The following is a 23685-nucleotide window of genomic DNA, read 5'->3' on the forward strand; positions in this document are numbered from 1 at the left end:
CCCACACTTCAAACAGATTTGGTTAGTATGCCTACAGTGCATGTGTGCATGAGCGTGAATGTGTATGTGTTTGTAGGGAGTGTGCACTTGGGCACATTTGTATTTTTTTTTTTTTCTTTGTTGAAGCATGCAATTAGCCAGATGAATGAGCACGTTGTTAATCATAAGGAGTGACACACAGATAAGGAAGAATATACTTAAGAGCAGAAAGATGGATTGCCCGAATGAGCGATGCTCTGATTCAATTGGAAAGCTAAGAGGGTTTTTTTTTTTTAAAAAAAAAAAAAAAAAAAGGGTGCGAGCAAGGGAGGGAAAGGGAGAGGACAGACAACGAACAGATGACATGTTAGAAAGGCAGATTTATGCTGGCCAGTGAGAACGAGAGCAGTCAGTCAATGGTCAAGGGTAAAAAGGGGAATGAAAGCATGCGAGTGGGCGAGCGCTGGGTTGAGAGTACCCTGTATTCCCTGGGCTGCTAATTTACCAGTAAGCCCTCTCAGCTCCCGACCAGCCAGTCTTGTTTGAAAGGCTGCTGCCTTGGCTGCAGAGTGCCTACTACAACATATCAGCAGACAGAGTGGGTGTGAGACTTGCCAGATGAAAGTACATTCAACACAAACACACACCAAGCTCTCTCTGCCTCTCTCCTTCTGACACAGTGCCCCTTATATGAACTCTGCAGGATTAAATTTGGAGGAAAAAAAAAAAACAGAAACATAACACCCAGCACTGTCTACCTATTTGGAAAGCAGAGTGTAGTAATGAATCAGTTTGATATATCACATAACCTTTACCTCCCTCTTTGCCACAGCACGCTTACCTCTGCTTTTCTGCACTGTGTCCAAATTAATTTGCCTGGGGTGGGTTTATTTTTAAAGAGCAAGACTCATCTCCAGAAGCTTTGTCATGATGTATGCTGAATCCCTTTGAAATCTGATTTTCGACAGTTGATGAGCAGAAGACAATACTAATGTGGACACTGGTCACCCTGATAGTGGAACCAGTCATTTTTCTCATTCCTATTGTCGCTACCCTCAGTGTGGTTTCAAAATGATGTAATAATATGGAAGAGGAGCAGTTGGAGCTGCCCTGATAACCTTTCAGCTCCATCACTGTCTCCTTATGAACCGACCTTAGGGACAGATAATGACTGTGATATATATAAATGAAGCAAAGCAAGACAGATGTAAAATCAAAGATCGTTTGAAATAAATGGTCTCTTGGTGCCTTTGTTCCAGAAAGGGCATCTAGATTTTGTCCTCACCTATAGAGGGAGTGACAGTGAGGGAGGAGGTTAATGACTGGAGAACAGAGAGACTGGGGAGGCTGTTTGCCTGCTTTGGCCTGCTGTCAATAATTGCTCCAGCCCTCTTTTCAAGCTTTGTCCATTTAACAAGAAAAATTCCTCTGCCCAAGAGAATGATCAGCTGGCACACCCATTAGCTTGTTTGTGCAAATTTGTCTCTGTTCTCCTATCCAGCTATACAGCTCTTTAGGTAGCCCCTTTCTGCAGCTAATTACCATGTTGGTCACATTTACCATCCTTGACATTTCCTTTCTGTGATTCTCCTTTTTTCCCTCCGCAAACAAGATAAGGCTGCTCTAGCCATTCATGCAGGGATCAGATCAGTGGAACTGATATCAGACCGCTTTATCCCCCCCACCCCAAAGTAAGTCTGCCTCATGCTACTGATGATTAGCAGGCCACCACAGCTCTTCATCAGTGGAGATGGGAATACTGGGCTCCAGCCAGCTTCAAAATGACAATAACACAATGAGCTGGGCTTGTGCGATGCAGGATACATTCACAATTCATACTGTACTCTGTAGTAAAAGTATTTGGGAGATTTTTAGACTAGAAATAGGTGCATGAAGCTATGTTGCTGTGTGCTGGAGATATGGGCAAGCCTGTAATGCCAAATCAGCAGATGGTCTTGATTGATTGGGCTGGATGCATGTTGGTCTGTCCGGTGAGGTGCTATGTTTTTGAGTCATAAGATAATCAATAAGAAACCTCCCCAGAGCTAAAATCAGTACACACTGTCTTATTGATGGGCTGCCCTTGACACGATCAAACAGCCCTCTGCCCAAAACGTGTGTGTGTGTGTGTGTGTGTAACAACTGAGCTCAACTGTAAAAGAAATACAGACTTAGTTCAGTTAAAGCAAGAGCACCAGACTAATGTTCAGTCTGCACAGCGCAGACAAACACTGCGGCACAGTTTGCCAAATTTGGGTTGGATTAAAGCAAATCTCCTCTCCGACCTCAATTGCTGTGGTCTCATGTCATCCGCAGCCTGGCCTGACCACCGCTTAGCTTCAGTGATGATTAAGCAACCATGACATCACAAATTCATATGGTGCACAGACAAGAGGAGATGATGTCATACCCTGCCCACCAGCCCTGGCAGCAAGAAGGCCCACCCAGACAAGATTTACTAGTGAGGTCAGGATGCCGATCATTAAGCATGAGACAAAAGCTTCAACACCATAAAATGCTTTTTCTCAGAGTCAACCGCTGTAGCTTTACCTAAATGGGTCAAAGACTGTTTGCTGTGAGTGTCAGCATCCCCCAGATGCATGACTATTCATGTATAAATATATGCATTACCCCGACACTTAAAGCTGAGAGGGTCACATAGGGTGGGCTCCTAAAATAACCCAAGAAATATGTGGATTCAGGTTGCCTGACATATGGCATTAGGCACATGGGGACAATAACAGAGAAACAGACTGTTGAATGTATGACAAAGCTGATCCAAGCCTCCTGTGTGGCACTGAGCTTTAGTCTGGTAATGAGTCTGTCTCCTTTCTAAAGTCCCCCTGCAATCAAGGGACCACTGGTATAAACATTAATTTTGTTTTTCTCACTTCCTCTCCCTTATCCTAAATCACTCAAAACAACTAATGCCTTAGACTCTAACATCCGGAATACATCTATGAATGTAGTTCAACAAATGTTAATTGCAGTAAAAATGTGCAATTTTATTTCACAAAGGCTGCTAAAAAAGCTCCCACTTGGAGATGGAGAAACAGACATTCCCCTTCGTGCTATGTTGTTATCTTATAATTCAGATTCAGATTACCATCAGCTAAAACCCAGATGTTTACGATCATTTTGAGAAATGTGTCTCTTCTCTCTGGCAGTCCAGGATACATTAAAATGGAAGAGAGAACCAACAGGCTTATCTGGCTGTTGAATCTTATCAATCCAAAGCTCTGAAGCTTTCTACTGACTAGCAGCCTGTTTTTACTCCCGCTTGGCAGTTTTAATGGCAGTCTGAAGGTAGAGCTTCTCTCTCCCCTGTAAGTATACACAACAACAGTTTGCAGGAAATGGCCAAACACCTCCAGGCTAGGATTTATACACTTCCTATAAATCCTCAGAAATAGATAAATGGATCCTAGCTAAACCAGACAGCAATGAATGTGAAGTCCAGTTAGCTGAGCAACATCCTGCCTGGCACGTTCCAAACATATTGGACCAAGGCCTTTAAGGAAATCTCTTTGTTCCAACAAGGTGTTCAACAAGCCTTTTGTTCCTGCACAGTGTCTGGCCTTGGATACCAAATGGGGCATCATTTGTGTACCGACTGTGGACAGCCCAAGGCTGCACACACATCTTCACTGCACCAATCCCCAGCCAATTAGGTAAGGCCAAATGTATTCATGTAACATCTGTGAATTCAATGTGTTATCATATAAAAGAAAATATTCACTGCAAAAAGCTGATCTCTCTTTATGCAACTGTCAGATTCATGCCATAACACAGATTCAAAGAGCTCTTCTGTCAAAGCAAGAGAGAAACACTCAGCTTTGCTTAAATAAAATCCTACATTCTACCTAGGGTTCATAAACCTGTTCTGTCACAGTCTCCTCACAAGTCTTTTGAAAAGGTCTGTGGACTGAGGTGGAAAACGAGGGATTACGGCATCCTCCGGGGAATAGCTTGAATAACGGGGATCATTTGAAGCACAGGAGAAGAAACAAAGCGAGTGCAAGTTGGGAACCGGGAAGAAAGCAGAGCAGAGGTAAGGATGGTAATGAATAAATAACAATTAGAAATCGCTGAGATGGAGTAGGAGAAAGAATCTCCAAATACAGTCAATAAGAAGAAGAAGGAAGAGAGACAGAGAGAAAGAGGTAGTGAGAGGGTGCTGCAGGGTGTACAGCCAAGTCCTCTCTTCGATCAGTGGGCCTGGCTCTGTGCCAGTGAGGCGCTGTCCATGAGGAGGTAAATCATTTTCTGCCTGAGAAAGAAACAGGAAAAAAATATCATTGGGGCTATGCCACAGCCAGCTTGGAATTGCTTTATTCCCAAAGATGGGAATCCCCAGTCGGCCAAGAATAAATGGAACAGTTGGCGTCAAAAAGTGAAAAAAAAAAAAAAAAAGCTCATCAATATTCAAGAAAGCCTGGTTTGTTGCGACAGTTTTAAAAGCAACAGTGGATTTAAGCACTGACTTGTATCAACAGAGAGGTAAAAGCAACTTCTTAATTCATTTTACTCTGATTTTGTCGTGAAAATATCAAAGCAACAATGCAAAGCAGATTTATCATCTGTTCCTTTGGACATCAGATCAAGAAGAAAAAAAAGCTTGTGCCAACACTGTGCACGGAAGGGCTTTCTGTCTATGCCAAGGTTAAAGCCTTAATGATGGAGGAGGGAACATTTTTGGCACACTAACTCTGCATAGGGGTGTGTGACAAACTATTCTGTTTAAGTTTTTGTGTTTAATGCTCGACCCACACTGCGTCACCCTAAACCCATCTTCCCAGTCACTCACACGCACACACACACACACACACACACTAGTATCTACTTATCCCCACGCTGAGGCCACAAACACTCTCTTGCAAAGTTAAAGCATGCAAAGGAAGGGCATTTAAGAGTAAAAGTCAGAGGCATTAATTCTATGTACAGTTCACTTTATTGTTCTTCCTACCATCCAGCATCGCATCTTGCTAATATGGCCTTAACTAGCTTGAACATTAAGCCACGGAGAGGTGAACAAAGCAAAGGGCATTAACTCTGCAGGACCCATTTGTCAGTCAATGAGATAAAGGGGCCAATTTACAGCCCCTAGAGGAAATAATTGGAAAATACCTGCAATGAGAGTCAAACCATCCTTAAAGGAATATATCTAGCAATTGACACTAACTTGTTTACAAGAACCTTCCAGAAAACCTCAGCTCTGGATGTTAGCGGGGGAAAATACTCAGCTATTACATCAAAATTGGTTCAGGCAGCAAAAATAAAAATGCTGGAGGAAAATTCACTTTTCAGCTGATGGGTGACAGACGATAATGAAGACATGTTCTTTCCCTCTGCAGACTGCAGCCTCCCCACCCCTGGCACTGCTGACAAAGATTAACAGCTGCTTTCATCTCTTCCAGTGCATTTTCACTCTGCTCCTCAGACGCTGCTCCAGGTACATTCTGCTACACCCCTCTCCAAGGCTGCACAAAATCTGGAATAACTTCACACTCTCAATACACATGTTGAACTCCGATTCACCCACCATCCCACCCACGTTCTGCCTTGAAAACCTCAGGAAGGCTGTTCTGCTCAGGGCTTGCACAGAAGAGCTCTTGGCACTCACATAAAGTCATCACTGACTGAGTGACGTTTCCTGTCTCAAAAAACAGTTCAGCACACAATGGAGGCAGGATGTTTGACATACAAGAGACAAATGATGATTATTATTAACACGAAATGCCTCCCTGATCAAGTATAATGTCCTCTTAGATCAATACATAACACCAAGTCAAAATGGAGAATAACTTAAGAGCATGATGAGTGTACAAGAGACAGAGACAGAAGGGAAGAAAGCCAGCATACTTCTGCTCCACTTCTCTTCTCCATTAATCACTCGCTGCCAGAGTAAGACACCTAGCGATTATTTATTTGCACTTTTCCATACAGAGGCTATAACAACAAACAGGCCCGCAGGCTGCTGAGAACGTTTGGGAGTGATTAATCAGTGGGCTATCCAGAGAGACAGACCAGAGGGGCAGGGGAATTCTGACATGTGTTTCTTAATCTTCTATCTATATTCAAGTCAATATGCAACCTAACAAAAACTAAAGGGGTGGGTGTCCAAGTCAGGCAAAATGAGCAGTACTGTCAAGGTGATGACCATGGTAGCAGAACTGGTAGTAGAGAATGAAGGAAGAAATTATCTTTTGGATCAGACAGATCAATAAACACATAACAGATGTACATAAAAGAGAGAATTGTAATCTAACTGCATGGGGAAATGTGTCCCCGAGAACAGCCACTAAGACGTTAGTGACTGCAACCGCATTACTCCAAGTTAAGCAGTTTATCCTGTATCACACACTCATAAAGTCAACCACAGAAACACACACAGGAACACTCACTGGGCCACATAGAGCGTATGGGGATAATGGGATTTTTAGCACACTGCAGCTGGTTCTCATGTGCTGGGTCGTGAACCGATTACAGGCAATAATCCTCTCCATTCAAGACGATGTGCATGCAGAGAGCAGCGGCAGAAACATAGAGGAGATAAATCCTCCTTGCTAGTTTGATACAGAGGTTTTGCACTGACTCAACTGTGTAACTGCACAAGGAACATGGAGGGCATAATATCCATCACAGTAACTCTTAATCTTCACTAATTCTCTGCTAAAAAGTAAACTGTTGTACAAATAGGATGTGGAATATATACAAGAAGCGCATTAATTGTTTCTCTGTGGCTGGCTATGTATTTATTGTACCAATCTGCAGTGAAGCCAAAGGTTAATTTTTTACATTTGAAAATAATGAACTCTGTCAACAATATCCAGTATGTTTGATCGGTCTCATCTGTCCCATAATTCCTTGGTTTTAATCCACCACAGTTGCCATTTGGCCACCCCCCCTTCAGCTACCTCTTCATGGAGATAAAGAAGGCAGTGCAATGACGGTGAAACATTTCAGCTATTGATGGTGTGGGTGATGAGGTAAACACTAAAACACTGGCCCTGACAATGGCCTTATCCTCGGTGGTAATCTGAGCCCCATCTGTAAAAGCTGGGCCCCTCCCATTAACAAACAGAAGGATAGGGGTGCTGTATGTGTGTGTTTCTGGAAAAGTAAAGCACCAGCGTTTGGGGAAATCAACCTACTACCACCGATTACGCAGCTATTCAATATTCCTGCTGAGTAGAAGGGCATGCTGGGGCTGAGCACTGAGGAGCAGTGAGGCTTGAGAAGCCCCACCAGGAGCCATCTTTGTTTCTCTAGATTTTAAGACATAAAGGCAGCTAATGGGAGCAGAGGCCACGTGCTCCATTCTGCATCTGCACACAATAGGTCATAAAATTCCTGTGCATACTCCCTACCACCAGCTACGGCAATTCACTCTTTCTTATTCTACAACACTCTCACACTGTGTCTCAACCACAATGCAGAAGTATAATGACAAAGATAATGGACCCCATTTGCATGACACCTTTCGCTGAGGGACAGTAAAGAGGTTTAGATGGCATCACTCAGCCCCATAGGCATGATGCATAATATCCATTCAAAAGGAAGGTGGTTAGATAATTGAGCAAAGTCAAGCATGATAACTAAGCTCTAATGTACTGATCCCGGTGCCTGGCAACTAGCGGAGAAGTTATTAGTTGGGTAACATGCTGGAAATGGATTGATGCTGAAGGAAAGACTTCTCCTGCCTACACGCAACTAGTTGCACACAACCTGGCTTTTTTGATCATCCTTACCACCACACTGAGAAACAAAGGCAGTCCTATGTTAGGTGACAAGCCTACAAGACAGAGGTCTGTGCTCCACATCCTCTCATTTCTCTATGTGTGAATGAGAGTCTGTCAGGAGTGGATGATAGTGCTTCCCCCTCTCCCCACAGGGCTTAGTAGATGTGGACCCAGGGTGAGCGCACAGGCTTGAGTCAGCGCTTCAGCTCTTTGTTTGCTGGCCCCCCTCCACTGCCCCCCCGCAGGCTATGTGAGTGGGCCAGACAGACTTCCTGACTCAGGGATTTATTTAGGAGAACAGGGGAAAGGGCATCATGTTATCCCTCACACACAGGCATGACAAACCCTCTGCTTTTATTTTCTTATCACTGGAGCTGTTTGCCATTCATGATGACGGGCACAAAAGATTCTATGCTGCCCATCACCCTGGTACACAGCACTATCACACCATGTTATCATATCCCAGGGAAGAGACCAGCGCCTGGAAAGAGGCAAGGGAATCCACCACAGTGAGACCGGGGCAAATCTTTCAGACCGCCAATTATGAGGAGCAGATTCAGAATCAAAATAAGAATTTCAATATTCAACATAAACTCCTTTGCAGCATGCAATATATGAGGCTCACTGTCTTCCTTGGTCTTCCTTAGTAATGTTAGATATGTATTTCTGTATCAAAAACAATGATGTGTGTTATGTGAGAACCGTGGAGGATTAGGAGGGAGACAACATATTGCTGTTGGCTGATGAGAAGGTGCATGAGGGTAGTGGGACGCCTGCACCAGCTGTAGATCCCTAAGGCTGCAAGGCCAGACTGGATCTCCATCAACACCTCAGCCTTGACGGCGCCTGACAGGCCTTGGATGGATTCACACCTGGGTTTATCTACAGGCTGCAGCCCCTTCATGGCTTCAGCTGGTGCTGCCACTATGTCTGCCGCTGCACGGAGGCAGCCATTAGTCCCATCAGCCTGATTATTGTAGGAAAATGCCAGCTGGTGTTTTATCCAACAGTAAACAAAGACAAATACCACAGAGCAGCTCAACCATCCCGGCTACCACCCACTCAATACTTCTGATGAGCAATTCGCTGCCCTGGGCATGTGTTGCTCAGATTCAACAGATTGATGTGAATCAATTCTCATTTGTCAGGCTCTAGAGGTAGTGCTAGTATTAACATTTCAGCTCCACTGTGGCTGTTTCCTCAAAATGGAGCCAGCATTTCAGCAGTATGTTTTCTGCCATGCTATACATTCTGCTCACACTCTCACTTTGGTGGAGGAATCCATCTCGCTGTGCCTTGACAACAAAACCATTACCCTCTCACCTCCAGGGAGCAGACAGTCCAACTCCAACTGCACAAAACTGCACATTCCACAGAGCGGAAAAGAGAGAGCGACACAGAAAGAAAGATAAAGAGAGAGAGGAAAGAGAGACGAAAACAATACAAAATGCAGTTCTCCTGACAGAATCAGAAACTGACACACAAACATTTGGCTGCGAGTATAACACAAATACACACAGCAAGAGTATCACACATCCAATTGTCTGTGTACAACCTAACTTACTTGACTCCCATGGCAGTGAATCCAATATTCTTCTCAACAGACCTCCTACTTCTGATGCTGTCAGAACAGAGCATCAGCCCAAGCACACCTTCTGAATGACAACATTTACAAGCACATTCGTCCCAGGCAGCTACTGTCCTGATCTCTATCGTTATCCCTCAGCCATGTGGCCAGATCCGCTGTGTGGAGAAGACCCCTCTGTTCCACACAATCCGCCCTGCCGATTAGTCAGTCACACAGATCCCTACTGTCAATCACAGCACAGCCAACAAAACACAGCACCGTCCTGCTTTTTCTGCTTAGAGCTCTATGTATTGACCCATTGTGAATGAAGTTGAACAAACTCATGCTACCATCACCACCTTCTTTACAAACAAACAGGGTGGACAGGCAGTTCCTCTTGGACACTTCATAACAAGTCTAACTAAGCACTGACTGTACAATGAAATTCAGCAAGTCACTCAACATGTGTTGTTCAGAGCAAGAACAAGCACTTGTGATCCTGCAGTGTTTCCACTTTGCAACACACAGGACTCATTATTAAAGAGACGCTTGTTCCTCCCTCTGACTAAATTACAGTCCAGCAGAGTAGAGAGGCCTATTTCAAGTTCCTGATTTCCAATCTGCACTTTTGAAAGAAAAATCAGTCACATTTTATTCCCACAAGCTAATGACTTGTTTCTATGGTTACTCCGAGCAGCCTGGGGGATGAAGGGCAGGGTGAGTGCTGCTGACACAAAGGCTGGGTCTTGTGTGTGAAGGAGAACAGAGGCTAAATGGCCCTGCTACCACAATTACAGGAGGATTCCTTCTACAGAATCACAGTCATTACTGCACAAACACTCACCTGGGCAGCAGCTGCAGGGCGGCGATGGACGACCATAAAACCACTTCCTCCTGACACTCCTCAAGGGCCGCATTCCAGCAAACAGCTGTCTTCCCTGCCACTGCAACAGCCCACCCGCCAGCCCGTGTGCCACCTCTGCAGACCACAATGTCCCTGAATCCTCTACTGACTTGTTTTATCTCCACGGTCTTCTCATTACCCATGTGTATCTTTAGAGAGAGTAAATCATCAGGCTCCTGAGTATGATTAGTGTGAGGTAGCAAAATGACACAGGGATAAGCCCCTTCCAAGCAAACATAAACAAGGGAGCATCAATAGACCATGGAAACTGTCTCAAGCTGCCATGCAGAGATGAGCGCACTGAGAAAGGTAGACTGGAAACTGAGCAGTCGACTCCTGTCTGCAGTGTGCATGAGAAATCCCACTGGTCCTGTGGGTAATAAACACAGTGTCACGATCAGCAGGTGTTAATGGAACAGAAAGATGGGTAGAAGGATCTGCTAGGCGGCAGTTAGCCACATCGTCTGGCCCCCGCTGTGAGCTCCGCCTGGTTTCATTACTCAACGCTGTGTCAATACACTAATCATATGCTCTGTCACAAGGCAATCAGTGCTTAATGTGCTAGTCAGCTAAACACATGGCTCTAAATCCATTACCCCCACCCTCACTAATACTATGGCACACACATATACACATAATGATGCACACACCATCCGGTCAGAGTTTGACCCTTGACTCTTCCTGTCTCCCTGCCACTGTATGGTAAGTCTAATTACCAGTTAGTCATTACTGACCTGGGGTCATCTTTGTTTCAGGTCTCAACAATAACCAGAGACAGGAAGCAGGATGAAAGAATGATTTTATAACTGGATTTTCAGAAATATTTTAAAAATAACCCACTTTGTGATCTACGCAACCTGGCAGCTATAAGGGATAAAAATACTGATACCTGTACAACTCATTCAAGTCATTTACTCCCCCAAATTAACAACTACTTACTTCAAGCAGATGTATACCGAAATGAATGCATTAACTTAATGATAAAATTCTGAAGCAAAGAATCTAGTTGTTGTTTGCTGCAGCTGTAAACCTGTCACTAACAAGATCGGCACTTCTACCACGTGGTAATCAAAACAGAATACTTTTACATCATCTTCAGGGGCACTAACTATTATTCGCATGGGACACCTTAATAATTTGTGCACAGAAATGGTCAAAAGTGTGACTCTGACCTGCTGTTCCCTGCAGTTAAATCAACATTTGTATTAATATGATTTGTCAACTCAGCAAACATCTTAAATGAAACAAATTAAATGCTTTTTTTAACCAGTTGAATGGTTGACTTATTTTCGCAATAAAAAATGAATGAATCGCTTTTGTTCTCCTCTTTTCTCTCAGCAGCAGACTAGCGATAGCAGCTCGACTCCAGCTAATTGCATTCTAATTAAAATTTCATCTCTGAGTAGAACGGTGTTAGTGAATGTCAGACAAGTGTCTAAGGAGCCTTCTCCACTCCATTGGGGTAGAAACTGCTGTTTGGTTATTCTGCTCCTACATCCCGGGCTCTCAGGATTTACACATGCAACCCACTAATTGTATCTTTCGAGAACAAAAAAGAATATTAATCAGATATGAGTTTTCAATCAAGTCGAAAACATGAAGGACACTCATTTCATTTATTTCAGGGGTTCTGAGGTCAGCAAGAAAACACGAAAATCTGGTGACTGATTCAATTAGTATGGACTTTTGCAGACTTACATTGCTATCAGTAGTGATATGCAAAAAAGATGAAACAAAGACAACAACGAAACGATGATGATGATGATATTCCTGTTTCAGGCAACAGCTGCAGAGGGTCAGGAAAAGGGTGTGTGCTTCAAATCAAGCACAGTGCATCTCCACCACTCTTTTCTGTGTCTGTGGAATGTGATGCTGTTTAAAGCTGGCCCGGCATCATTGTGTTTCTCTGGGCCAAGTAAAATACCACATTCTTGGCAGCAAGTTATCACTGGGATGAAATGAAAGGTGGAACCCTTTACTGTACTTCCATACACCTCCTCCGCCCCACCAGGACCTGCTGCAGGGGAAATAACAAGTCCACCTCCCTCTTTTTTTTCCTGCGCTTAGGCCACACTGACTGGCTAGACTCGGCTCTCTATGCTACTCTTTTTGAGCTCAGGTCCAAAGAAAACATGAGGACGAATAAATCTGTGTCAGGAATTAACCCCATCTTGCGAAGGGCCAAACCTCGATGTTGTTCAGGACTAGTGATCTTGTGACAGGAAGCGGCACGCACAGGAAGTAGCATATTTAGTGAAGGATCTGGAATGTCCCCTTAGCCCCTCTCAGGGTCCCTCTGACCCTGTGAAAGCTGGCAAGACAAACTCCATTTGGGGTGCTTGGAAAAAAAGCTAAGCTCCACAGAGCCCCCACGGGATTACTGTCACACTCCACAAGTCCCTTCACCTCCTGTGGTGCAGAGCTTCAATGGTCCTATGCATCATTCTTAGCCAGCTTCCTTTTCACCAACATTCACTATGGCATGGCACTCCTCAGAGAGTGGAGGCAGGGAATGTATGCACTGACCAAGCTGCCAGGGAATCTATCACTGACAATATAGCACACTGCACAAGACATCCACTCGCCTGGAGAGGGCGAAGTACTCTCTGGGGCAAGAACAAAACCAGAGCCAAACGGTGCTGAAAACACACAACCCTCAGTCTCAGAATAAATGGTTTCAGGTAAATAAAAGAATAACAGTCCTGCAAAGCAACAAAGTCTGAAGAGCTGTTTTAAGCTGAAGAAGCAAAACAAAGATAAAAAAAATAATACATTTTTTTAAAGTTATATATTATACCATATAATAAATATGAAATACCTCCGGACAATAATCAGCTTTAACCTAAGCCTCTTTGCGAGACACTCCCTCTTCATATCGAATTATGTAATTCTATTATCCATTCATGGGTACTGGTGCCTGTAACTAAAGGTTCATTTAGTCCCATGATGGTGCTTATCCCAAGGCAATGCTATAATTCAACCATGGCAAGAACAACATCTCCATGGAATAGGTGCCCCACATGAAAGTTAACACCATGAACCACGACCTTCAACAGACATTCAAAGGCGAGTCTGTGCATATCTCCTCTTCAGCTCTCCTTATGTACACACACACACACACACACACACACACAGGAGCCTGAATGCATGCAGGTGTGTACGCATACAATCTCACGCAAACACTAAACACTTCATTTAACATCACAACAGCTCAATCTAATCTCTCTACATTTGACACACTCAACCATGGTGAGATTTGACAGGATGGGGGAGGTGCTTACCTAATGAAGAAAGAAGCTGCTGCAGATGAGGAGGGAGAGGGGGAGGTGGATGTATTGGTGATGGGTGCAGGGAGTCCCATTTGGCTAGAGCTCCTCAGTTTGCAGGGTGTGAGGGTGCCACTTGTGCTACTGGTGCTGGTCGTCACGGTGGCGACTGAGGCCTCCAATTCGGTGACATCTCTGTCTGCTTCTCCCATCAAACCCTGGGCCTGTTGACACACAGATACAGAGATAAGACCACAGCTATCACTTACCAGTTTTTCTGCTCCTGCCCACCTTCCTTCTACTCCATTACTTCCATTGTGCCACAGATGGACATGCAGCTGTTGCAGCGAGCTCCGGTTAACGGGAGTCAGCAGCATCCACAGCAGAGAGCTCCCTACAGAACAGCAAGGATGCTGCACCATTCATTGATTCTGGCAACAGAATCCTACTAGCCTACTGTCATTAAGTGATAACAGACATTTAATTACCACTAGCAATTTACTTCACTCTGCTCCCAATTATATCTATACCTCCATGGCTAATTTGGCACTTCGTCAATGAGAAACTTCCTGCAGGTTGAGTTATTCTTGGACTATTTATGTTTCCAAGGGAGTAAAAAATCAACAGCAACATGAGAAATGACTTTTGTTCCATAGTTGAAAGGTTTACAAAGTATTAAAACTGTGCCTGCATGAGCTCACCCCACTTTGGCAGCTCAGTAAATGAATAAAGTGAGGTGAGCAGCATCTGTTTCTCTGCTAACCAATGCCAAGTCTACCCTCGGCATGCCACCTGTACGTCATCCTATTTGTTGGATTTCGCCAGGTCACCTATAAACATGCATTGTTTCATCAACACAGTAGGTTTGGAGCTAGATAAAGACAGACAGATCGACTGAATACAGAGAAAATGCATGTAAATAAAGTATTTTCTTCAGTGGATACGCTGTAACAACTGCGTATTTCCTTGATGAAGATGCCATCTTGGTGTCAGGTGCACAAATTTACAAGACGCCGTATAAAGCTTGTCATTAGTGTGATGATGATGATACACTTTTTTGAGTTTAAAGACTGAATATGGCTGAAAATGTTTTAACACAGAGCCACAGATGCATAATCCAGGAGCACCAGAAGCTCTGGAGCCTTTAGTGGTTCACTGACTGCTCACAGTCTAACTGAAGGAGTGCAGAGAGCTTATTATACAAGCCAAAAGCCAACCCCGAGTCTACACTTCAGCTGGAGTCACCATTCTGACGAAAGGTTAATCCTCACCGGAGCCGCTAGTTTATCCTGCAAGACAATGATCAATAGCAGCTGACAAGAACCAGTTCTGTGGCTTTCCAGCACTGGAAATTACATAAATAAAAGCCAAAGTTTTCCTAAAAACATTTATAACACTGACCCATGAACACTGTGTAATCAGCAACAACCTTGATTTGAGCACAACACAGCGCTGCAGCCTCAGTACCATTTGACAGGATATGTACAATAAACATGGTTCATGCCCTCTGCATATTTACCACCTCAGTGTTTGTCCTAGATTCATGTTTGGCAACTAAAATAACATCCTTTACAATCTTTTTTTGCAAAGTGTATGGCCTTCCATTATCTACCATTTGTCAACGCAGTCTGACAGCTGCACTATTTATATGCCAAGCCTGACATGCGAATGCTATACATCAGGATGTGAGGACATATTTACATTCTGACATTCACAGGAGAGGCTTGGCTATTGCTCTGCAGACTGCCGCTTCATGTGCGGGACAGTGTGTTGCTATATTAAAGCATAGTTGCGTTAACTTCTCCAAGAAAAGCTCAAGTGACCATTTGTCAAACAGTGCAGTGCTTCATGAATTCCTACTTTCTTCCTTTTGTGCTTGTTATCAAAGTTCCGAATCACAGCCTTGTTTTAGAGGTCTGGTTTTGCTCTCTCGAGACTTCATCATGGAGGTTAAGTCAGATATCATGCTGCGCTGTGTGAAGTTATGACTAGAGAAGTACAGCATGGAAAAAGTGGCTGCAAACTGAAATGAGCCAAATACAGATCCTCCCGCAGATACCAGAGCAGGAATCCTCACACCATGCTGGTGTCAGTGACAGGTTAGGAACTCTCATACTGGGAAAGCAGACCCATTACACTTTGGCATGAAAGACTAGAACACTTCACATACAGCTGTACAGGAAACTGATGTGTACAGCATATCAAATCTGTCCCTGATTGAATGTCGTCAGTTTTAAAATCAAGTGGCTACAAATTTCAAGAGCATACAAGAACAGCTGGGCAAAGGTGGGGTTGGGGAGTGGGCTCAAAATGGAGAAACTACACACTCAAATACACATAAAGGCACATACACACGCACTCAAGTTGATCACAGTGCTTGTCAAAGAGTATTCCCCTTTGTATTAAGACTGGAAACTTAAGCCCCTCAGCCAAGCTGCTCTCTGCAGCCTTGGACCTGGACTGGCCCTGATTCTGGCTGAAAGGTACAATCTATCCCCTGGTCAAGTAATTAGGCTGTGTCAGTGGAGCCATGTGTGCTCGGCCATTTGCACCAAGAGTCAGTAATGAGCTGGCCTTCCACCCTTTAACCCCCAGCCCTCCTTGATCCCTTTGCCTTGGTTTGCCACTCAAAATAAAAGGCAGAAAAAGGGAGGGGGGGGACAAAGCGAGACATTTGAACAAAATGGAGAGAGTGAAGAAGAGAATCAAAAGAGAGAAAAAGAGGCAGGGAAAGTGGCTCTTGTTAAGTATGAAGTGAGCAGCTAGGCCAGCACCCTATCAGCAGTCCATCTTCTCCTCAGCTGCTGAGAGTCACAGGACTCCCCTGTGACCTATGATCCCGGTGGTCAACAGACGATTACTGCTGAAGTGAAATAGGCCTTGTGTTAATCTGGCAGTCGCACATGACTTGCTTCTGTAACCAGCAGACAGCAACGGAGGTGAGAATGGACTTCTAAGAATATTGGAATCCAACCATGTGAGAAACAGATTCAAATAAAGCTTAAGAAAAATGTTCAAGCAAATACCAAAACATAACTGCCAATTTTTAATTGATTCCTAAATTGGCAAGACTGTGCGTTTTCCAATCGTTTCCTTCCTGTATCCTTTTCTTCTCTTATCATCACTCTGTGGCAAACTGCCATGCAGTCCCAGCTGCACCAGAGAGGCAGCAGCCAAGATCATCTGCTGGGCTTCAAACTGGTGGCAATGGGACAGGCCATGGCAGCAGGCAACCAGTGGGCAAGTAACGGAAACTCTCGTGGGTCAAGTGCACTTAGTCTTTGTAGATTACCGCACATGTGGTTGTGGGCAAAGAGAGACATGCAGCTTTGGGTCAGTTTCTTGTTTTGAATAGTAGCATAACACTACTTGCAACGCTATCTTGTGCATTACGTTAAAGTTTGAATCTCCTCATTCAAATTACCAATAATGGCAGGAATTACTGAAGCAGTTGTGAATTTAGAGCTTACCTAAGTTGGGGTATGATATCAGGATCTAGACCTACAAAAGACTGTCTCAAAAAAAAAAAAGCCACTTACTAGATTCAAAGTATCTATACTCATATGACCCAGTGTCAGCCCGTTACAAAAAGGGTGCAAGATAATTTCAATTCTAACAACCATAAACATCATTCCAGATGTCAATCAGTGCCTTTTCCCAAGTGGGAGATTCAAGGTGCCCTATAATGGGCTGCATGGGGTAGCGCCTCAGGCTCCCTGGTTAGCACACTCTAAAGGATTTCGGTCTATCTCTCCTTTTTTGTCTGAACAACACTGCATGCTATCCCCATAAAAACAAGGGGGGATAATGAATTGAAGCATGTGCCTTTTGGCACAGAGTAACTCCCAATCCTCTGGAGTGTGTGTGGGTTTTTGTCAGTCTGAAAGATGTGGTTTTAATGAACGAAGGATGCCTGAGAAACACCAATAACACCCATTTCTGCTGTGTTTGTAACTTCATGTCTTGAAGGGACATTTCTCTCTGTTCAAGGAGGGACCCTGCCTCAGCTATGTGGCATTGAGCAACTCATCCCAGCTCCAAGGGCCACTAATTGCTTTTAGACACAGATGGAGAACACAATTCAGCCTCTCCCTTCTTTGTCAGGCTGTTTGATTTGCCCTATATTGCGTACATGTAGTTAAAAGCTTTTGATGGCCTCACATAAACCATCTCTAAAGGCACTTGTTGACATTAAAGGGAGGAGTAAAAATCTGTCTTCAATTGTCAAGCTGAAAGGAAGGACTAGCACTGCCAAGACCCACAACAGATTGCATTTATTAACAGAGAAGCGCAAGTTAAAGTTTACATTTCTGACGTGAAATATTAAAGTGCAAGGACTAGATGATGTTTGGTCTGTACACGGAGTCTGCCTGGTGAAGAATGTCACAGTGGTTTGTAAAGGATGTGTGAAACCAGATGCCCGCATCCATGCAGAAAGAGACAAAAGAACACCTTCACATCAGCTGCAAGGAAAATGCTCTTGATGTTAGAAAGGTTAGAAATCACTGTCAGCGCAAACTTGTGCTGGAATAAAACCTGCATAATTGTGCAAATAAATTACTTCAAGACATAAACAAGGTACAACATGATAAATCCCATAACACCAAGGGCAAAAGTCAGGATCCTTGCAAGGCTCTTCGACATCAAACAAAGCAAAGACTAATGCTTATATAACATGAGAGAAGAGTTATAGTGAGGCTGTAGGGTGGTCATTTCAAATGCCCTTGAGGAGGAGGTCAGCAGATTAGTCTTACAATGACCTCTGACCTCAGATCACTCAGGCTCCATGACTACTGAGGAATGAGAGGTCAGCACTCCTGCAGAGTTCTGACTCATAGATTCTCTGCAGGGTTTTGTCAGTTTTAAAGGTCTGAAATGTAACATTTGTGGAGACAACCTGATGAGCACTACAGCATGGATTTAAGAAAGGTTTATAGAAAAAATATAATTTTTCTTTTTTTTTATTAATCTAATTTCTCTTGAATTGCCTTCAGAAGTCTTATTTGTCTATTTGTCTATGACATTCAGAATCAGAATTCCTTTATTTATTTCCTTTATGATTTAATCTCATTCCACGGAGTGGATGGAAATGCATCGGATATATTATAAAGGTGAATAACTAGACATTAAAGACATACCGGTTTAAGCTGAGGGAGGAGGTTGTTCACCCTGGAGATGCTCCACATGCCCTCGAGGTACTGCTGTGCCTGAATGGTGACAGTGCTCAAGGATCCACTGAGTTGCCCTCCTGCTACTGTCACCTGGACACTTGTCTTAGGCCCTGAAGAGCCCGAGGAGCTCTGCGACCAGCCTGGTACCCTGTGGCGCTCTCCCAAGGGCAGGACAGAGTGGGCAGCTTGTTGGCCTGGGGACAGTTGTTTTGCTTCAACACTGGAGCACGATACATTAAATCTACCAGGCCGTGGTATAAATGATGTAGTGGGCAAGGCTGCCATGTCTGAGCTGAAGGTGAGTATGGGAGCGTGCAGTGTCTGCAAGGCCTCCTGCCTCAGTTGGTGGAGAGGTGTGGAGCACACCTGGCAACAGCTGACACCAGCTTCATGACTCCCAGGCGTTTGGAGCTGCTCAAACAGGAAGGTTGCATATCCCGGGTCCTGTGGAATAAACACAGAGGCTTTAACTGCATGTATAATACTCCCATACACAACTCTGCGCATGTGGCAATTTCTCAAGCACATCTCACTCTCTGTTCTTTTGAAAGGATTTCCTGTATAAGTTGTTCACATTTTCCAGGCGCGTCAGTGGTCCGCAAGCAGTGTGGTCCCTGAATGTCCTCTGGGACCCTCACTCTTCCCTAATTCAACCACTTCCTCTTTTTTAGGATGGTTGTTTAGACTGAGATGCTTTGCTTGCATGCAACTTAAGACTGCTGATCGGGTTCACCAGGCATGTGCTAATTTCACAGTGTCTGCTGGGGATCTGAGGCCAAACAGCCCAAACATGGGGAGACAACTCTAAAATAATGCTCAGAGGGATTAGCTGAAGATCCTACTAAGACATTCCTCAAAACAAAACAAAAAGAAAGAAAGAAAGAAGACGCAAAATGTTTATTTAGTGAAGCTTCAGAAAAAAAGAGGGCTGAGCAGACTTCAGCTTATTACTGCTTTTAGAGACGATGTCCAGTGGAGTTTTGTCCTTTCACTTCATCTCTAAGAAGACTCCCTAGGGTATCCGTCTCTGCTTGGGAGGAATGACAAAAGAAAACAACAGCTGAGGGGACTCGTATGCCCAAAGCCATACATTTACATATGATAAGTGTCCCAGCATGAAAACATATAATAAGCCACCAAATGTGAAAATGAATACCTCCTTCAAGAAGCTGGAAGCACACAATGTTATCAGTGAACTACTCCAATCCCAAGTGAGGGTGGAACATAACTTTTCTCTTTGTTTTAGGGAAATAAACAGTGACACACAAATACTTACACACAAACACAAAGACAGCACAGTCTCTTAAGAGGTATAAAGGGGCACTACGCTTCTGCCCAGTGGAGTCGTGGCCTAAGACATGAGCCCACAGCCAATACATAAATGTTTATGAGGCCTTTGCTCCGTGGAACCTCCGAGGTGATCAGGAGGAGTGAAGCAGTGGGAAAGCAACAATCCTCTGCCCTAATGCAGTGCCACTTAATACAGCTAACTCAATAGACCCACAGACCACGGACACAGGCTCAGGGACTCTAAATCTCCTCCACATGAATGCAGCTCCATACAAGGACTTTTGGATGACCTCTCTCTGCAAACACCCAGAGAATTAATAGTATGATCATGCAACCTTCTGACAGCCTTGTGAAAATTGATGGACTCAAATCATCCGTGCATTTCCCTTATTTTCAAAACTTAATGCACTGAATTATACTCAATGTACCCTATAATCTCCATATCATCACTTTACTTAGAGGACAATCATACAATGGCTTGGCCTGAAGTTAACCAATGATCTCCTATACTGGCTACTTACTTCACACATGGGTAGGCAAAGACAGGATGCAAGCACAGCTAAGAAATACACTCAGGATGTAGAAAATCCCATAAATCTCGCAAAGAGTAAGAATCTCTGATGGGCTGGCGCCTGGCTAATGGCAGATCAAGTGCAGCATGGTATCAAGTGAATGTTCATGCTACAGTATATCCCAATGAGGAATGGATTTAAATGTAAGAAGCTTATAATATAAATATGACGCTATCATAAAGCTTAAAAAATGATACCTAATGCTACTCGATCCTGACACGTGAATGAGTTCTACTGTTATGCTCCAATGGGATATTTAAGTACAGTTCTGCTGAAATAAGATGAAACAATTTATGACAAATTGGAATGAAATACGAGACAGAAAAAAAAAAAAAACACCATTGGCTGCTCTTTTCACAATCTAGTCTGGTTTCATGTACATGCTTCCTAGACAGGAAATTGAACCGAAGTCATAACCAGTCAACTCCACCCTTCCATCACCCCTCACCCTTTACTCTCCGACCACCCCTTTACCCACCTCAGGGTACTGGTAGATGGAAGAAATCAATTTCCCTCCCTCTCTCCATGCATTGTTAGGTGTTGATTTAGGGGAGCTAATAAAAAGACACACAAAGCTGAGCCCATCTGCTATTCAGTTAAGATTCTGGAGGTTAGAGAGCTTCTCCTGTAAAGCTGTCTGTAAGCTTTATGCCCAGCAGAGTGAATAAAGGGTCATGGCCACAAGGCTTATGAGGTTGATGGTGCTGATGATGAGGATGATGATGATGTTGGGACTGTTGAGGAGAATGATGTGGGTATGATGAAACTGAAGGCCACGGAATTAATCTTTATATTTTATATAAGTGGTGGAGAAGAGAAAAGGATATGACAAAAAAGAACCGGTAGATAGTTCACACATCATTCACACAAGGAAGTGGAATATAAAAATATATAAATTTAGTAAAGCTTGCTGGAAAGTCACCATGTGGTTGCAAGCTTTAATCAGTTTACTCTTATGTCTGTGCTATCATGCTAATTACTTGAGAGCTTGTGCAAAAGCAGAAAGCAGAAAACATGAAATCCATGAGTGATGCATGAGTGCACCCAGCCCCAAAGCCATATTGTTTCTTTTATCATCCATATGATCTATTACTGACAGGTGCAAGTGGGTGTGAAGAGTAGCACTGCTTGAGACAAGTATGTATTGCACAGCATCAACACAATCCAAATGTTCAAAGTATTGCCGTTGGCAGAGAGGCGTGGAGCTACTTCAGGGCTGTAACTCCTCGGCCATTGTTCTGTACGTGTGGGAGCTGGTTTTGCTTTCAACCTGACGTCTATTGGTAGAGAGTCAAACTGCATGAGCGAAAGGATAAGAGGACAGAGAGAGAGAGAGACGGGTGGGAGGAGGTAGGCCGGGGTTATGGCCCTTGCCTGCAGACTTGTGGGTGGTTGTGTTGGTTTACTGCCTGTCAGCAGTGATCTTTATTAAACTCTGGGGACAAATGCAGTCAGATGCTATGGTCTCATTATGGAAAGAAGGTGTGCTGAGCAGAAAGGGAGAGAAAGCCTTGCCTGTGGAATGAGACCTTCACAGCCCTTAGAGACCTAGGTTTGTCTTTGTCCCTCACACTAACTGTGATGAAAACCAGGGCAGCAGCAGCAGAAGGAGACAGCCACCCAACTAACTGACTGTCTCTTTGGGTTGATGGAGAGTGTCATCACAGACAGCACATGCCCAGAGGCTGATGGAAACAAGCTCGGCCGTAACCACTTATGGATGAGGGGACAGGCAGAAAGATGTGCATGATTTCTCTCCCATGTCTCCTTGGGGCGTGGACAGAACCGGTTAAAGACACACATACGATTTTTGCTCAAATCACACCTCATTTACCTTGTCTCGTCAGTACACGTTTTCTCTAACCAGACAAAGTGAAACTGCCATCTTATTGTTGTGGTGCACCAGGCCAGAAATGCAGTAGCAAGCTGACTTAAATCTTAAATCGGGGGAAGGTTACAGTGATTTGAAATGCATGAGGCCCCTCACTAGCTGAGACTTTTAGGCACGCTCCATTGAAGGTAGAATACTCTGGGAAACCAGATTTTCTATTCCAGTTGAGCCCAAAAGATATTTCAACAGACATAAAAGCCCTCGTGACCCACTATAGCAGTTGCAGAAAGAGAAATGAACTGTATCAACTCAACAAAAAGAAAAAGGTCTGACACACTGGAGCCTGTGGCTTGTCAGTTCATATCTGAATATCTAATTTAAAGTTACCAACAACTTGAAGCAGTCTGTCAAATGTGGTTTGCATTTTTATTACTAACATCAATAATGGTGGAATATGTCCACAATTAGGCTGTGTTCATTGTAACTGCTCAGTAAGCTTAACTGCTGAAAGCTGTCACTCCAGCTTTCCTTCCTTCCCCTTCTAAGGTTCTCCTCTATTATTCTACCAGTACGGAAACATTCCTCAGTAAGAGTCAGTACAACGTCATGCTGCTTTATATCTTTCCTCACACAACTGTGTTCTCACCAGCACCAGTCCTGTTTACACATTACAATTCTTAAGTACTTCCTATGACTGCATTTCTTGTAAAATCAATACCACACAGTGGCTGCCAAATCCTTCAACCCCTGACTTTCCCTTCCCCTGCCTCCCTGTAAGGACGGGACCGAGTGATCTCTGTTTACTTGGCCAGAGACAGCGTTGACCCTAACCACACATCGTCTCCATAAGTCTCAAAGGGACAGACCCCCAATAAACCGCAGGAGTCCAGTCCAGATCCCGGGGTGAGAACGAGAGCTTCCAGCCGGCCTGCTTTCCCACAGGTAGCCCAGCTCGCTTTGACAGCCAAGTTGGAGAAAAACGAGCACAGCTGCTGGCCTTGCCCCGGGTGAGCACAGGGCATTAAGAAAGATTACATTCCCAGGATAAAAGCAACACATCCAGTGGTGTAATCCCTCTCTGTACCCTGCTCCTTCTCAACTATCCCCACCTCTCTCACCCGCTTTCGAAGCCAGACAACTCGACTCAGATCCCCCGAAGGAGCGGAGGGCTGGAAGGCCTGTGACTCTGATTGGATATCAGGTAGAGCTTTTAGTGCAGCGGCAGATCTGGGATACAGACCATTAAATTTAACCACTGCCCGCTCGGAGGCAGAGAAGACAATGAGTCAGGATGTCACACTAGCATGCCATTTAACTCTGTGGGAACGCCTTTGGTAGAACACAAAACGGGACGGTTCACCAA

The 23685-nt window shown here is 44.1% G+C and overlaps 1 protein-coding gene across 3 annotated transcripts in view; it reads right to left on the minus strand.

Moving 5' to 3' along the window:
- kif26ab (kinesin family member 26Ab) overlaps nucleotides 1-23685 on the minus strand; it is a 65106-nt gene that overhangs the window by 19535 nt on the left and 21886 nt on the right. For 2 of the 3 annotated variants that reach the window (XM_046413324.1, XM_046413325.1), the window contains exons 3-4: nucleotides 18597-19073; nucleotides 13474-13682 (exon numbers count right to left, since the gene is read on the minus strand). In XM_046413324.1, the coding sequence (XP_046269280.1) occupies nucleotides 13474-13682; nucleotides 18597-19073 (686 nt within the window). Of the gene's footprint in view, nucleotides 1-10132; nucleotides 12425-13473; nucleotides 13683-18596; nucleotides 19074-23685 lie in introns of those variants that run through there. The other variant, XM_046413326.1, reaches the window with a different exon arrangement.

The sequence above is a fragment of the Scatophagus argus genome, chromosome 15 (assembly GCF_020382885.2).
Source record: "Scatophagus argus isolate fScaArg1 chromosome 15, fScaArg1.pri, whole genome shotgun sequence".
Taxonomy (NCBI): domain Eukaryota; kingdom Metazoa; phylum Chordata; class Actinopteri; family Scatophagidae; genus Scatophagus; species Scatophagus argus.